Source organism: Gavia stellata, chromosome 8, assembly GCF_030936135.1.
Source record: "Gavia stellata isolate bGavSte3 chromosome 8, bGavSte3.hap2, whole genome shotgun sequence".
Classification (NCBI taxonomy): domain Eukaryota; kingdom Metazoa; phylum Chordata; class Aves; order Gaviiformes; family Gaviidae; genus Gavia; species Gavia stellata.
In genome coordinates, this window is record NC_082601.1 from 42,689,973 (window position 1) to 42,705,523 (window position 15,551).

Sequence of the window (15,551 nt, forward strand, 5' to 3'; positions counted from 1 at the left end):
GTCCCTGGTGGTGGCCTGAGCGGTTTGGGTGATGGGGGAGCTGTGTTGCCCTCCTCCCCTGCCAGGCCCACCACCCAGCAGAAGCCGGGCCCCCTCAGGCTGGCGAGGCAGCGCAGGCCCCGGGGTCTCCATGGCAACCCTTGCCCCCTCACCCCGCGGCGGGAGGTGCCACCAACAGGCTGACGCCCACCATGCACCGAGGCCGACAGGGAACTACAGCCCCCAGAAGGCCTTGCGGGGAGGTCTGCCCTCCCAGCAGGCAGTGCGGCTCCCCCGACGCTCTGGCGCCGCACTACGACTCCCAGCAGGCTTTGCGCGCCAGCCCGCCGCTGGGCCGCGTTGCCGGCCCGTCCTCCGTTCGCGTCGGCGCCCGTGCCCGGCGGTTCCTTCCCGCTCCTTGCAGGAGGCGTCTCTCGCTCGGGGGGAGCGGGTGGAGCGAGGGGCCGCCGCTGTTCTCTCTCCGGGGCTTTGCCAGGTGCGCGAAGTCCCGCGGCCGCAGGCGGCCTTTAGGTCCCAGCGTGCTTTGCGCGGCGCCACAACAAACATGGCGGCGGCCGCGGGGCAGTGGCGGTAGGCGCCGGTCCGGCTCCATGTGCTGGCTCTGAGCGGTGAGTCGGGCTAGGCGGCGGGGGGCCGTGCCCCGCCAGCCCCGGCGCTGCGGGCTGGCCGGGGTGCGGACGGCAGGCCCAGGGCACCGGTCCTCGTCCTCTCTTCGGTACCGGTGAGACCGCGTCTGAAGACTGGGCCCAGCCCCGTGAGGACTCCGGGGCTGGAGCACATGGGAGGTGGAGAGAGGGGCAGGGGGAGCCGGGTGAGTTCAGCCTGAAGAAGGGAATGTGAGACGGAGACCGTACTGCTGTTGGGAGGGCATAGGTGCAGCCTGATTCTTGTCGGGGGTGCGCTGGGGTAGGATGAGAGGTGCCAGACCCAAATCACAATGTGGGAGGATCCCATCAGAGATAAGGAATAGAGAGCAGGGGCTTAGAGGGGTTTGGGGATCTCCTTTCATGGAGTTATTCCAACTTTGGCAGGGGCAAGGCCCTAATAAGCGATGTGGTCAAAGTTGGCCCTGCTTTATGAGGGCGTTGGACCGGAGACATCATCCAGAGAGTTGTTCTAATCTATATTACCGTGTGGTTTTTAAGGGAAGGAAGCTGCTAGCAGCAGTGCTTTGAGGATCCAGAAATAAGGAGCGAGGGAGGATTTGGCACTGTCCTGCTGAAGTGCTTCTCTGGAGTGGTGGGTGGTACTGCAGACTGTCAGAAAGATGGTTGCTGTCTCCTAGATATGCGCCTTTTTATGGTGAACAAACCTATTAAGAGCAAGCTGCTGTGCATTTGGATGAGGAAAATAGGAAGGGTCATAATCTTTGGGTGGTTAAATGCTAAAGTGCAGCAGGCCTAACCGGAAAAATAAATGAAGGCTGCCAGACAGTTTGGAAAGAGTGCTAAACCTAGTAATTATGTCTTGAAGCATGGGAGGTGGGACCTTTACAGGTTTTTGGAGTTTTTTTAGGTGATCAAGGTATAAGAGCTGCATTCAGAGGAGAAAAACCTAATGCAAAGAGATCAAAATGACTTCGTTCCTGTCTGTGTTCATTAAGAAGTATCTCCAGCCATGTTACTTTATTTTGTGAGGGTTTATAAGGGGGTATCTATTGTATGAAGTGCTGAAGGAGCGTTGCAGAATGATCAGAGAACACTGCCATGCTGCCTCATAGCTCTGAGCGTAGCCTTTTGCCTGAAAACTGTTCTACTGTGGGAAGGACTAAAATGGGCTTAATGTAATGCTGTTTTATACAAAGACATTTAGGAGATGCCTTATGAAGTACCAGTTGGTTGAATGAAGAGATGTCAACTACGTTCGGATATTCAAAAGGCATATTCAGCAAGGTTTGCCACTCTTAAAGAAATTAAGCTGACACAGGAGAAGAAAGTTGTTGCTTAATTAAATAATTAGCTAAAACATAAGAAATGGAAGATCAGTTGTTGCAGAGGGGAGTGAGGGGGAGTTTCTTTGTATTTTCACTAGGGCCTGCATTCAGTATCTCATAAACTATCAGAAATAAACAGCGAATGCTGAGATTATTAATTCTTCTTGTGAAATCGACTGATACATTGCAGTAAAGAAAAGTGCCATCAGTGAAGCTTTAAAGGCTTTATGCTAATAGGCAGCTGAATGAAACAATAGCAGATAATATTCATTGTAAGTGAGCCCAAAGAGGTGTAGCATGGCGCAGAGACGCTCATAGCTTTACGGTTATCTGTATAGACGTGTGTTTCTGTAAAGTGCGTACATAGTGGTGGGGTTTGAAGTGAACATACAGGAGTGAGACCATGGGGTAATAATAAACATTGCTTAAAAAAAAAAGTAGTTTAGTGCTCAGCAGTTGTACAAAAAGAGAACAAACCAGAGCGTTATTATTTATAAATATGTAAATAATATATATAGCCGTGGTTTGTGCATATCTTGAACATAATAGGCAGTTGTGGTCCTCTCATCTCAGAAACAGGGAAGGGAGAAGTTTAAGGGGTTTGGAGGAGGTAGATAAGGATAAACAAAGATAGGGGACAAGTTCAGTTGTAGGAGTGAATATGTCTTTGTGGAAGCTTTTGTCTGAAAGAGATGTCTGAGTGGAATATGATAAAGATCTGTAAAATTGCACGTGGAATGAAGGTAAATAGGGGAATGATTATTCACAGCTTCAGTATAACTCACTGGTTACTTGCTGCTAGTGCAAGAGCTACAGCATACCAAATGAAATTATGGGGTGACAAGTACAAAACAAAAGGGAGCTAGCTTTGGGAGTGCTGGTACATGCTGAGAGGTTGCAAGGATTCCAAAAAGGACTGAAAAAATTTCCGTAAGTAGAATTAGTTGCCGTTGAGTTTCTGGCTCAAACGTCTGGAAGCAAAGATAATATTTTCATAAAATATCACTATATTTTTGACTATATATTACATTCTTCCCAGCTGAACTGGCCAATACAGGTTACTTGTCCACGTGGATTTGCTGAGAGACAGTGCAGGGATTTTGATGAGTTTGAGAGGTGCCTTACATACCTGTCCTGCAGAAAGCTGGGCAACTTGAGCACTAGTTAATTATGGATGTTTAGAAGGACCTATCTATTTTGCTATGCATGCTTTTGCTGATGCAAAATTGAAATGCGATGTATTTGAGTCTAGTTAAAAGCCTGTTCAGACCTGTGCTAACATAAATGCTTTTAATTCACTTCACCCTTTTTTTGATAGATTATTGCACCCTTTTGTATGGATCTGACATTAATTTTTAGAATGAACAGAATAAGATGAAAAAAGTTATGAACAAATTCTTCAGTCAGGGCTGAAAGGTTCATCTTGGAGGACTTGAGGAGGGTGGATTCAATTGCATTTTTTTTACAGTAAATAGATTATTTTGTATTTTTAAAGGACTGTTTTGCCTTCACAATGTTTGGGGACTTATTTGAAGAGGATTTTTCCTTTATTTCAAACAATCATTGTGGAAAAGGGAAGAAATCAAAGACCAGAGATTCTGAGCCTCCAGCTCCCAGGGATTTCACCAACCTAAGTGGTATCAAAAATCAGGGTGGGACCTGCTACCTCAATTCCCTTCTGCAGACTCTGCTTTTCACACCTGAATTTAGAGGTAACGTGTTCAAAATCTTCTTAAAGTAATGTTGGAATTGATATTTTACGGTGACTTGCATTGCTAGTTATTTACTAAAGAAACACCACAAACACACATTTTTCAGGGAGGGTTTATTTCAGTTCGCTTGAAATCGGTTATTACAGAATATTCGGAGCTCTTGTTCTGTAAAATCAGTATCATCACTTCTGCACAAAATGTAAGTATGGTAAACGTTACCTTTTCTTACAGGTGGACAGTTGCAGTTTGTGTAAGTAAGAGAGGATATTGCTGTCTATAAAATGTCATTTTTTTAACTCAACTGCTACAATTCCTGAAAAAATAGATATTTTGCCATCTAAACACCTTCATGCTTACTTATGGTTTATTGTTATAGTGTGAATCAGTTGCAAGGATGACTGATGTTCAGAAATGTTGTTTAATGTCTTAATTTGCCAAAAATAATAGTATCATAATGCTTGATAATTAAAATACAATAAATCTTTAAAGAGGAGACATTGTCTTTTTTTAAATAGGCATCTTTCTTTACAATTACAGAGGCGCTGTTCTCTCTAGGACCTGAAGAACTTGGGATTCTGGATGATAGCAGTAAACCAGATGCAAAGGTATTTAAAATTTTCTTGTCATTAGTCACTGCCGAGTGTTGATTCAAAAGAATATTGTTTCAATTTGCATGAAGCCTTTTATGGGAAAGAATGAACGAATGAAAGCTTAACTTCAAAGTTGGTTGGCCGATACTTGCTTTTGCACGTGGATCTAAGTTTTCAGTGCCATAAGCTTTTGCTTCAAGAGTAAGATACTAAGCCTGTTTCCGCTGAATTTGAAAGCGGAGATCCTTTTGTCTTCAAGGGGAACAGGAACAATCCCAAAGTCTGTACAGTCCTTTTTAGAATTTTCTCTTCTGTAATTGAAGCTATAGTGCTACAACTTACTTGTCACCAGGAACCTAGACGCTTGCAGTGAGGCTCTCTGAAGGCTTAACAGCCCACCCATGCACAGGATGGTATGAGACTGGAATTTAATCTTTGTTTAAAACGTGCTTACTGAAGTTGACTACAGAATTTCATTCTTTAGTTCTTGGGTTGAAGTGATGCAACTGTTTTTTTGGAAAACTTTTTTTCTTTGTAAGTCAAAGATAAATATAGGTAGCTGATCAAGCTTGTTGACATAAACCATTCTCCTTCCCATCTCATTCCACCCCACCACCAAAGGATTTACTGAGCAAGGAGTAGCACATGTTAAATCTGCGTGTCATGATGTCTTATAGCTGAGTTCTTAGGGTTTGGTGTTATGAAAAATACCAGAGAAAGTTGCTCTTTTTTACTATGGTGATGGCTTAATTTTAATCCGTCCAGTTTTGCTTTATCACAGAATCTATGTTCCATGACTTTGAGTAAGGTGAGGCAGTGTAGATTTTTGGGAACCAAGCCTGACTGATGTTTTGGTGTGAATTGAGTAACCTGTGTTACAAAAGCCATAGACAGTGGTGGTTTATTGCAAGTTTTGTACTAAATTGTTTTTCGTTTTATTTAAGTGATTGGTTTGAAGACTCTTTCTGATCTGTTGGGTGTATTTTGTTTTTTATTTCTAGGTTCGAATAATTCCATTACAACTTCAACGGCTATTTGCTCAGCTTCTGCTCTTGGACCAGCAGGCTGCATCTACAACAGACCTTACTGAGAGCTTCGGGTGGAACAGCCATGAGGTACAAATCACCATCAGTGACACCATCATTGATAAACTTTTTCCTGAATGGAGAAGATTTTTTTTGAAGTCTGACATTTAAGAAATATCTTAAAATACTTCAAACTGTGGAGATAGCATTGAATTGGGAGAACTGTTGTTGTATACTATCGAATCTCCACGTGAAGTACATACCAATTGTTTACAGCACACAACATAATAAAATTGTTCTGTTAGATACAATTTCAGTAGCTTTTCCTTTGTTTTTACAGAAACGTTTTTCCAACAGTAATTAGGGTTCTTGTCCTTCGAATACTTAGATTCTTACCTAAATTGAACTGTGTAACTCATCTTAGAGTTTAGTCTAAGTCTACCCAAGTGAAAGTGTCTTATGTGGGTTATAGTTTATGCATTTGTAGCTACTCAGAGAGCATATCTAACTTAAGAATAACAAATAATAATATAGGTAGTAATTTACTACTCGGGGTAGTAAATGTATGGGTAGTCATTGAGGCAGCTGTCTTTGTCGCACTTAATATATGTTGGTTTTAAGCAATAAGCAAAGCAGATGGCACTATTTTATTTCTTCAAGTTTGTTTATTTTTTTTATCATGCAGGAAATGAGGCAGCATGATGTGCAGGAATTAAATCGGATTCTGTTCAGTGCTTTGGAAACTTCCCTTGTGGGGACTTCGGGTCATGACCTTATTAACCGATTGTACCATGGGACTGTTGTCAACCAGATTGTTTGTAAAGAATGCAAGAATATCAGTGAGAGACAGGTAAAGCCAGAGGAATTTCCGGGATAGGTTTCTGTTCAGTCTGTTGAAGATACTTTAAATGTTCTTTTCTTTAAACTCCAAAAATAATGACATCTTTCTTGAGTGTCACTAGTGGCCTTGTTGAATCTAGGTAGTGTGTATGGGTTAGGGCGCTGCAGACTTGAAAACGTGATAATTATGCATGACTTCGTTGTTAAGTTTTGGCTGGCATTTTCTAAACCACCTACATCAGACTGTGACTAAGAGGTGAAAAAACAAGTGTTATTGCATTTTCTGAGTCAGCAAGCGTTGCCTTTAGTAGATGTAGTTAGGAGAGAGCTGAGCAGTAGGGTAACAACAGTAAGACATATCTTTACATTCTTTTACTGCTCTTTTTGTAATTTTAAGAAAATTCCTTGTTTGTTTCTTTTTAATTAATTTCTCTTATGTGGTTATATGGGGTTTGGGTTTTTTCCCCCCCATCAACAATGAAAGCAAAATGAATGCTCACATCTGCTGTGTGAATGGGATGAGTATCTTCTAATGTACTGTGAACTTACACCACTTAGTACCTTATTTTTTTGTTGTACTTCTGTGTAGGAAGATTTCTTAGACCTAACAGTGGCAGTAAAAGGTGTTGCTGGCTTGGAGGAGGCCCTGTGGAACATGTATGTAGAAGAAGAGTACTTTGAAAATGAGAACTTGTATCGATGCGGAGCCTGTGATAAACTTGTTGAAGCTTCAAAGGTAATGCGTTGGTGATTCTCAGTGTTCAGTTTGCTAACAGTTAGGAACTCTGTTTACATTGCTGTGTCTGCCCTCTAACTCTGAAATAAAAAAAATCTGTATCTTTAATCAGACGGTATATAACAAGAGGATGCCAAAATCTGACCTGTTTTTTTTTTTTTTAAACCTCAGCAACTGTGTCAAGAAAAGCTCACGTGATTCATTTCTTGACTTGAATGTTGTTGCAGTCTTTAATCTAGCCAGTGGTGAATGGGATGGCATGTAGTTGTGAGAGTATTGCCTCGTTCACACACCTCTATGGGCAGCTGGCTTTGGGCATTTCAGAGGATAGGCTAAAAGATAAGCTAGAGCATAAAGAAAAAATAAACAGATCCATGTAACGAAGAAAACGATGGAAATTCTCTCATGAAGAGCCCAAATGGGAGAGAAAAATAATGAACAACTGGTGCTCTGCATAGGGGAATGGGTTCTGTTGATCCAGGTATTGTGTTGTTTCCCTGATCACAGAATCCCTAAGGTTGGAAAAGACCTGTAAGATCGAGTCTAACCATCAACCAGCAAACACCACCATGCCCATTAAACCATGTCCCACAATGCCTCATCCACACGTTCCTTGAACACCTCCAGGGATGGTGACTCCACCACTTCCCTGGGCAGTTTATTCCAGTGTCTCACCACTCTCTCAGTAAAGACATTTTTCCTAATATCCAGCCTGAACCTCCCCTGGCACAACTTGAGGCCATTTCCTCTTGTTCTGTCACTCGTCACTTGGGAGAAGAGGCCAACACCCTCTTCTCTGCAACCTCCTTTCAAGTAATTGTAGAGAGCGATGAGGTCTCCCCTCAGCCTCCGCTTCTCCAGGATAAACAACCCCAGCTCCCTCAGCCGCTCCTCATCAGACTTGTGCTCCAGACCCCTCACCAGCTTCGTCGCCCTTCTCTGGACACGCTCCAGCACCTCAATGTCCTTCTTGTAGTGAGGGGCCCAAGTGATGCTGAACAGGTTCTTGCGGTGTTCTTGAAAACACCTTAGTAGGTGTTTTCAATATGTTCTGTAGCGCTAGAGCCTTCAGGTGAGCAGCAACGTACTCATGAAAGGCATTATCCAGCTCTTCTAGCATGTAAGGCACTGGGGGGGTGTGTGTTTTCACAGTGTATGCCTGTGTCATTTCCATCTGCCACCTTACTTCTGGTATAACCACCACCACCTCGTGTCCTCTCTCAGTGAGTTTGCAACCACTTGCCGCATGCTCAGCCAGTGGCTTCCATCCATGGGCACCACCAGGAGTTTCCCTGCATCTGAGAGGCCAGGAAGGAGGAGGGTAAAAATCCGGGCACAGCAAAGCTGCAAAGACATGTTCCTGTGGTCAGAATATGGACTGTGAAAGTATTCTCCTTCAGGCTGTTTCTGGAAGATGTTTTTGAAGGAAGCCGATGGGTTTATCTGTTGAGTTGTGCTGCTTTGTCATAATCTTCTACTGAACTATTTGCTGCTTTGATCTGTGCTCAGCTAAGGGTGAGCACTGTTGGTTTTGAGTTGTTGTTTTTTCAAAAACTTCTTGTAAAGCCAAATGCAGTGACCCTTTTCCTCTGTTGAGTCTTCGGAGTTCCTCGGTATTTGACGGAGAACTGTTGACATTAAGTCCGTGATGTTTATTGAGAGTGGTCCCCAGGAGCTCAGGGACATCCAGACCGGAGTACTCCTGAAGGTTCCCTGCCTTCACCCCTGGGCACCTTGGGAAAGCTTCAGATGCTTGACACTCCTCTACTTTGATATCCTCCAGAGGAGTTGTGTATGTGACCCCAGTGCTTTGTTAAATGGTGTCATGGCTGATAACGCTGGTTACTGTCTGTATGCCAGTGCAGCCTGCAGCATCCTTGTGCAGACAGCTTGTCCCTGTTTGTTGATTTATGACAGTTTAGACTGGTTTCCCCAACACAGTAATCGAATTTAAGACTTTTTATTTGTCTTCTCATCCATCTCCTTAGTGAGGGCCAGGGAAGGGCAGGCCAGCGAGAGCTTTACGAGGGTTGTAGGTCTTTATATCATTCTGGAAAAATGAAATTCAAAGTTGTGTTTGGTTTTTTTCTTTCATGTCATAAGTTTTTTATAAAAAGTTGCTCCTTTTTCCTGTTGTACCCACTATTTTTTGTAAAGGGGAAACAGACATAGACAGCTATTACTGCACTCTGATGTATTCTGCCATCTTCACAACAGCAAAGCTCTTTGGCCTACTGCGGTCAGTCTCTTCTGCAGCAGGATGAGTGCAATCCAAACCTTGCAGCACCCTTGATGTGGAAGGGAGTGAGTGCAAAGGCAAGCTGAGGACAGGTGAAGTTAATCAGTGACTCAGGAGTTCAGGAACATGTGGTGTGGTTATAAGGGCTTGTTTGAATTAAACTTTGCTGGGTTCAAGGGAGTGTGAGATAAGAGTTGCTTTCCTCTCACACGTGGTCGCCAGTGTAAGAAGACAGTGGGCACTTTGAACTCGGGTAAGAAGCTGCATAGCTGGAGGATACCGGGGGAGGAATGGACAACCTCAAGGGAGAGGGGCTGTGCTGGACGGCTGCAGCGGGAAGGAGGGATGTTGTGTCAGCTAGACTGCTGCCAGTGTGGCCCCGCAGGCACGATGTGTGTGATCCCAGCGGGCCACAGTGAGGGTCAACGGTGGCAGCAGGCGAGGTGCCAGCTGGGTCACTCTAGGCTTGGTGGCAGCATTAGGAAGGCAGTTGTCTCATCATGCAACCGCCTGCCCACACCTAGCCTGTTTCAAAGACAAGATGGCCCATACCTACCTATTCCATTCCTTCCTTTCTTCAGTACACTGTGAGTCTTTGGATGTTTTTCTTCCCCCTTTTTTGGTTTGGCCTCTAGAGAATTTAGTAGTTGAAAGAGTCTTGTGTTCCAGAACTTTATCAAATTTTAATTGTACAGTCTGATTTTCACTCTAAACTTGGAAGAGCGTGCAAAATCCTTTGTGCCACTAAGATCTGCAAACTAGTCTTCACAAATGACGGAAATGAAATACCTAATTTAGGGAGTTTCTTAAGCCACAGGTATGTTACTGGGAGGCTCTCTGGTGTGGCTTTGCAAATGGATAGTTGGGTAGAGACATTGGAAAGGCTCAGCGTGTCCATTGAATCTACGCTTACATTCAGAGGTGATACAAGATGGTTGGTTTTGCTTCGCACCAGGGTTCCTGATATGCTCACGCACCAAGTTGTTCGATCTTGATTAATATTCTTCCTTAATAAAATGGGTTATGTTGACTTTCCTGCCTTGAAGGTCCTCTCCTGTATAAATGAGGGAGACTGTAACCCTTGCTTGGTTGTTCTGTGGCTGTCTGTAGGGTCTTCCAGGACCCATCTACCCCATGCTGCTCAGGTGCAGCATCATGCTTATTTACTGTAGCCCACGGATCTTAGTCAAGGCCCTTCAAGCAGCCTGGCAGATCTTAAGCAAAATGCCACTGTGATATATTCTGGTGACATTTTTCAGACCATTTCTGTTGCATTCAGAGGCAGCCTAGCAGTCACTCAGCAGCAGGCTGCAAAATACACATGGGAGTGATCTCTCTTTCTGGACAATATACACCTGTCAGAGCTGGTTATGTTACAGATAGGATAATTTCTGACTTCCACGTTTGAAAACACTGTGCTTGTACGAGCCCTGACCTATACTTGGGGTCACATAACCCCGAAGAACTGGAAAACTCCTCAAAGGTCATTGGAATAAACATTAAGTGATGTACAAATGCTGTATTTGGAGGAGATGACTGGGCAGCCCAGAAGAGTAATAGCCCCAGCCTCAGCTGAGGTCCTTTCCTTACAGCAGAAAGCATGCAAGGCTATGTTTGTAGTTTGAGCTTCATTTGTAGCTTTTTATTTTTCGGGTGGCTTCAGGGCCTGTGCCAGGTGCTGAGCACCCCGCTGTTCATCTGGGAATGGAGAAGCTACTGTGAAATTGTGTCACTTTTCTGCAGCGCCTGCTTTTCAGCAGCAGTTGAGTGTTTGTGTTTTTCCCCTGGGCTCCCAGGGTCTGTGTGGGACTGGTGGTGGCAGGTGCTGTGCAAGGAGCCAAGAGCAAAGTTGCTGGGAAGATGCTGTGTGGTCCGATTTCATGCGTGATCACAAACCCAGGGGTTTGAAACAGTTGCTTCTTGGTATTAAATTCAAGAAAATCCTCTCACAAAGAACGTGTGGGCTACAGAAATGTAGTTAGTGACTAGAGTTTCAGCAGTGTCCTCCTTCATTTTCTGTAGCAGGATAAAGTACGGGACTGGTGATCACCATTCTGGGAAGGTGTAGGGCTTAACAGAGGGGAAAAAATCTTGATTGCTTTTAGGATGTCTAGTTGGTAGGGAAATTGAGAATTAGGGAAGACGTTTTAAAAATGAAACACCGGTCATGTCTGCCTGGTTATAACAAAGCTTTGTTGGAAAATAAAGAGTTGACCATAGCAAACTGGAAACACTATTCTGTTGTAACTGTGTGCTTATAATTTTTTTCATCATTTTACAGTCTGCTAAACTACGCAAGTTACCACCCTTTCTCACCATTTCTCTCCTGAGATTTAACTTTGACTTCGAGAAGTGTGAGCGATACAAGGAAACAAGCTGCTATACGTTCCCTATCCAGATAAATCTGAGGCCTTTTTGTGAGCAGGTTCGTACTGTTATATTTGTTAAAGTTTCCATATACTCTGCAGAGAACCGATATCTCAAGGACAAGTTACCTTTTATTTTGCATTTTGTCATGGCAAGGTATTCGAGAAACTTTGTGGGGTTCTTGTGTGAAAGACTTACTGATATATACTATTGTTGTTGTTATTGTTTTTCTTTTTAAAGACTGAAATGGATGATTCAGAGTACATGTATGAGCTCTTCTCTGTTATTATACACAAAGGTGGCTGCTATGGAGGACACTATCATGTTTATATCAGAGATGTGGATGAATTAGGAAACTGGCAATTACAAGTAAGTCCTAATGGTTTTTTCTTCCTTGCTTGATATGTCTCATTTTTCAGAAAAGTATTAAGAGCTAGTGGATGAAATGTACATCCAAACTAATGAAAATTTTAGTGAGGCATTTGGTCTCTTACCTTGCTGAGAAGGCTAGTTTTCCACAGTATGCGACCTCTATCAAGATTTTATAGCAAGTCTTAGCTTTCTAATCTGCCAAACTGTCTCACGTTACTGGGCTCGCTTTTTCTTTCCCAAATGAGTTAATATCTTTGTTCAAGACTAGCACAGTGATTTTAATGGATGGCTCTGGCTGGCTGTTTGTAAATAACTCAAATGCCTTTTCTGTTAAAAAACCCCGTAGTGAATATTCTGTATGACAATATACAGTCTGTAGCAGGTGGTAGAGGCTGCTTGTCAGAACTTCCTTCACACTTCCAAATTGTGCATACTAATGTTAGTACAGACTGTAATCAAAAACCGCTAGTTGTGTGTGAAACAACAGTATTTGTGAGTCTTTTTTTTTTCCTTATACAGGAAGAAGAAGATAGGCTGATTGAAGATAAGGCTTTAAGAGATACCGAAAATGCCAATGAAGTAGAAAATCCATTGGTAGTGTTGAAAGGGATTTTATCAGAGGTATGGTATGTAAGGAGTTTATTGCTTTGATTTTAATACTAGGGGACCTAGAAGAAGGGGTTAGTGTATGCAAGAGTGGGCAGGTTTAAGTGTACAGAACTCTTCTGAACTTATTCTGAAGCAGATAAAACTTGTAACTCAACATGACTTTAATGCTAATAGTGGCTCTTTGTACAGAAAACGGCCCTTTTTGAGTATTTCTCAAGTTGCTTACCTAAGCTGTTGCAAAAGGTGATATTACATTGGCTTATTAATAAATAGGAATGTTTAAGCACTTCAGAATTGCCTGCTTTGTGTCGATCCCTTGACTTCTGTAGCCTTCATTATCTTAATTTTTCATTTCTCTGTAGGAAGAATCTAAACAAATTCCTGTGGATCAATTAGGGCAGAAATTATTGGAGAAAAAAGGAGTATCCTGGAATAAGAAATACCGAAAACAATATGGAGCATTACGAAAGGTAACATGCATGTATGTTAATTTGTTTTTCACTGTTAAGATAACTTTACATTTATATTCCTATTGAATAGTCAGTAGGATGGTAATTGAAAATACTCGCCCTTGGATGAGCAAGATAGAGCATGTGTAAGAGAGGTTTGTAAGATAAATTAGTAGACTGGGGAACACGGACAAGATTCTCAAAGGATTGTCTGCCTGAAAGCTTGTATCTGTTTTTCCATCTGCTGGCCTATAAAAGAATTAACCTTACCTACTGAACCTTGTTTCACTTGTGTCTGTGAATGAAGCTGCAAGAACACTACTACCGCTTGAACATAAAAGCATTGATGAGAATTAAGGAAGAAATGCAGTACTTCTTCACAGTCATAACAGAAGGGAGGTCTTGAAAATGTATGCCATTTTTTGGTTGATTAGGGCATGTCCATAAAATTAACACTTACAGTAAAATCTTGTGTTTGTCCAATTGGTTACTGTATTTTCTAATGCTTTAAGGAAAATGCTTTAGCATTTGTGTTATAGATAGGTGGAAAATTCCTGTTTGACTGTTTTTGGAATGGAACTAACGATGCAGTTTTCACAATAATGATTTAAAAGTAATTGTGAAATCTGAACATGTCTTCTGCGGAGGTAGATGCTTTTCTGACTTTGACAGGAAAGTGATAAAACAAGTTGTGAGCAGCCCACTATTAACCATTTCAAAGTTTGAGTGCTGTTGTGAATATTACTAAAGCTGACTTTTTACAAGTGCCAGATCTGTAGCAAAATCACATTGATCGATGCAGGACTTGCCTTATTGAAATAACTGTAAATTGTTTTATGCGTTTTGAAGTATCAAATGAGGTTTTTTTGGGGGAAAAAAAAAAGTACCAGTGGAAAGTACCAGTGTTAAAGGGCTAAACTGGTTGGGATGGTACCCTGTGTGTCTGATAAAGCAGATGCTTTTTGATTGCCTATAGAGCATCACTCCCTATGCTATCTTTCCAGGGACAGGGAGTTACGCGCTTGTGAGAAGTGTTTTAAAAGGAATCCTGAATTTCAAGGATTGCTTGAGACACTGAAGTTAGTCTGGCTTAATTCTTACTGATGCATGTATGTTAAAAACAATTCTTTTGCGATTTCTTGCATGATAATTTGAAGTTACATAAGAAATGAAGCCAGCAACAGCGTATAAAAGATCAGGCAGATAAGTGGTGGTAGGAAAATTACATTTTTCTGTCTAAACTGAGAAAATACATGGGGAAGCATCATAAAACCCAAGTTTGAAAGGATGGGGTTTGTGTGTCAATTTGAGGATGAGTCAGGTGAAGTAGCTAATGCATTCTGCTATATTTAAAACTGGGTATCTTCTTCATCTTGTCCTTGCTTTCCTTTTAGTATTTGCAGAATCATCCTCACATATTTCAGTTCAGTCCTGATGAAAATAAGGTTGGTCTGAAGGAAAAACACAAGCTCCTGTTGAAGTCAGATTCTCAAGGACAAGATCTCCAAAGCTCTCCTCAGAGGAATGGCGTCCGTTGGAATTCAGAAAAAAAACCTACAAGGCTAAGGGACAGTTCAGCTGGTTGCCATTGGTTTGATCTGAACGATTCAAAAGTCCAGCCGATCAAGGAAAAGGATATTGAGAAACAGTTTCAGGGTAAAGAGAGTGCCTACATGCTGTTTTATCGAAAATCTCAGTTAAAAAGACCGCCTGAAGGTACACAAAGCTCATCTTGATATTCTGGGGGCTTCCTTCACTGACAGTTTGTTTTCTGGAGGGCAAAGGCTATAGGACATTTATGTCCTTTCCAAGAATTGAAGATACAGTTTTCTTTCTAGTGATCATTTGAAAAAAGGGTTAACTAAGATACGTGGCAGTTACCTCCAAGGAGGTAGTGACCAGTTAATTGGCTATAGCTGACACTAACTTTTTTTCTAGTACGCTTCACAAATACTAACAGAACATCTCCTACTGAAACTAATACAAGTTGTTGCTAAGGGCATTTATGTATCGGTTTTCCTTAGGGAAAGATTGATGGGAAGAAGTAAAAGCACTTGTTTGTTCTTTGTGTCATCTTGCGGTTTAATTTTTCTCTATTACGAAAGGATGCAACATTATTGCTCTGACTTTTCAATGATTACCATACTGTAATGTCTCATCTTGATCACTTTTCTTGTTTGCCGAAACACATTTTAAGCAGCTGAGGCCAAACTAGCCTATATTATTTGTTGCAGCGCGAGGAAATCCAAGGTACCAAATTCCTGAACACCTTCTGAATGAAATGAATGCTGCTAATACTGAGCTGCAAAAAAAGAGGTATACTAATGTAACTGTACCAATCTCTTAAACAGCATTCTTAATCTGCAGAGCTCCAAAGTGATTGAAAATGAAAGAAACTCAATGAGTAGAGCCAGATGCTAAAATGATTTGATGTCATAGAGGTTAATCGAGAAATACAACTTGTATGCCCACATTCTGTCTTTACTGGGTCCCTGCCTCCCTGTTAGTGGCATAACTAGGCATTCTGTAGAATTTCAAGGGAAACTTTATTACAGTTTAAATTTGTACCATTTTTTTTGTGAAAATCAGTGCAATTCTGGAAGGAGAACGGAATACGTTGTGTTTATAGAGGTTGTTCTCCATTGGGAGAAGGGGAAATGACTTGCTTTACTGTGAAAC

The 15,551-nt window shown here is 42.2% G+C and overlaps 1 protein-coding gene across 2 annotated transcripts in view; it reads left to right on the plus strand.

Annotated features, from left to right (window-relative positions):
- The first annotated feature begins 3,416 nt into the window (after positions 1 to 3,416).
- The window catches only part of USP40 (ubiquitin specific peptidase 40), a 32,506-nt gene continuing 20,371 nt past the window's right edge, over positions 3,417 to 15,551 (plus strand). The window contains exons 1-11 of one of the 2 annotated variants that reach the window (XM_059820317.1): positions 3,417 to 3,645; positions 4,183 to 4,250; positions 5,237 to 5,350; positions 5,946 to 6,110; positions 6,690 to 6,836; positions 11,357 to 11,500; positions 11,683 to 11,811; positions 12,334 to 12,435; positions 12,786 to 12,893; positions 14,267 to 14,588; positions 15,107 to 15,188. In XM_059820317.1, coding sequence (XP_059676300.1) covers positions 3,447 to 3,645; positions 4,183 to 4,250; positions 5,237 to 5,350; positions 5,946 to 6,110; positions 6,690 to 6,836; positions 11,357 to 11,500; positions 11,683 to 11,811; positions 12,334 to 12,435; positions 12,786 to 12,893; positions 14,267 to 14,588; positions 15,107 to 15,188 — 1,580 coding nt within the window. In that variant the 5' untranslated portion in view covers positions 3,417 to 3,446. The remainder of the gene's footprint in view (positions 3,646 to 4,182; positions 4,251 to 5,236; positions 5,351 to 5,945; positions 6,111 to 6,689; positions 6,837 to 11,356; positions 11,501 to 11,682; positions 11,812 to 12,333; positions 12,436 to 12,785; positions 12,894 to 14,266; positions 14,589 to 15,106; positions 15,189 to 15,551) is intronic. The other variant, XM_059820318.1, reaches the window with a different exon arrangement.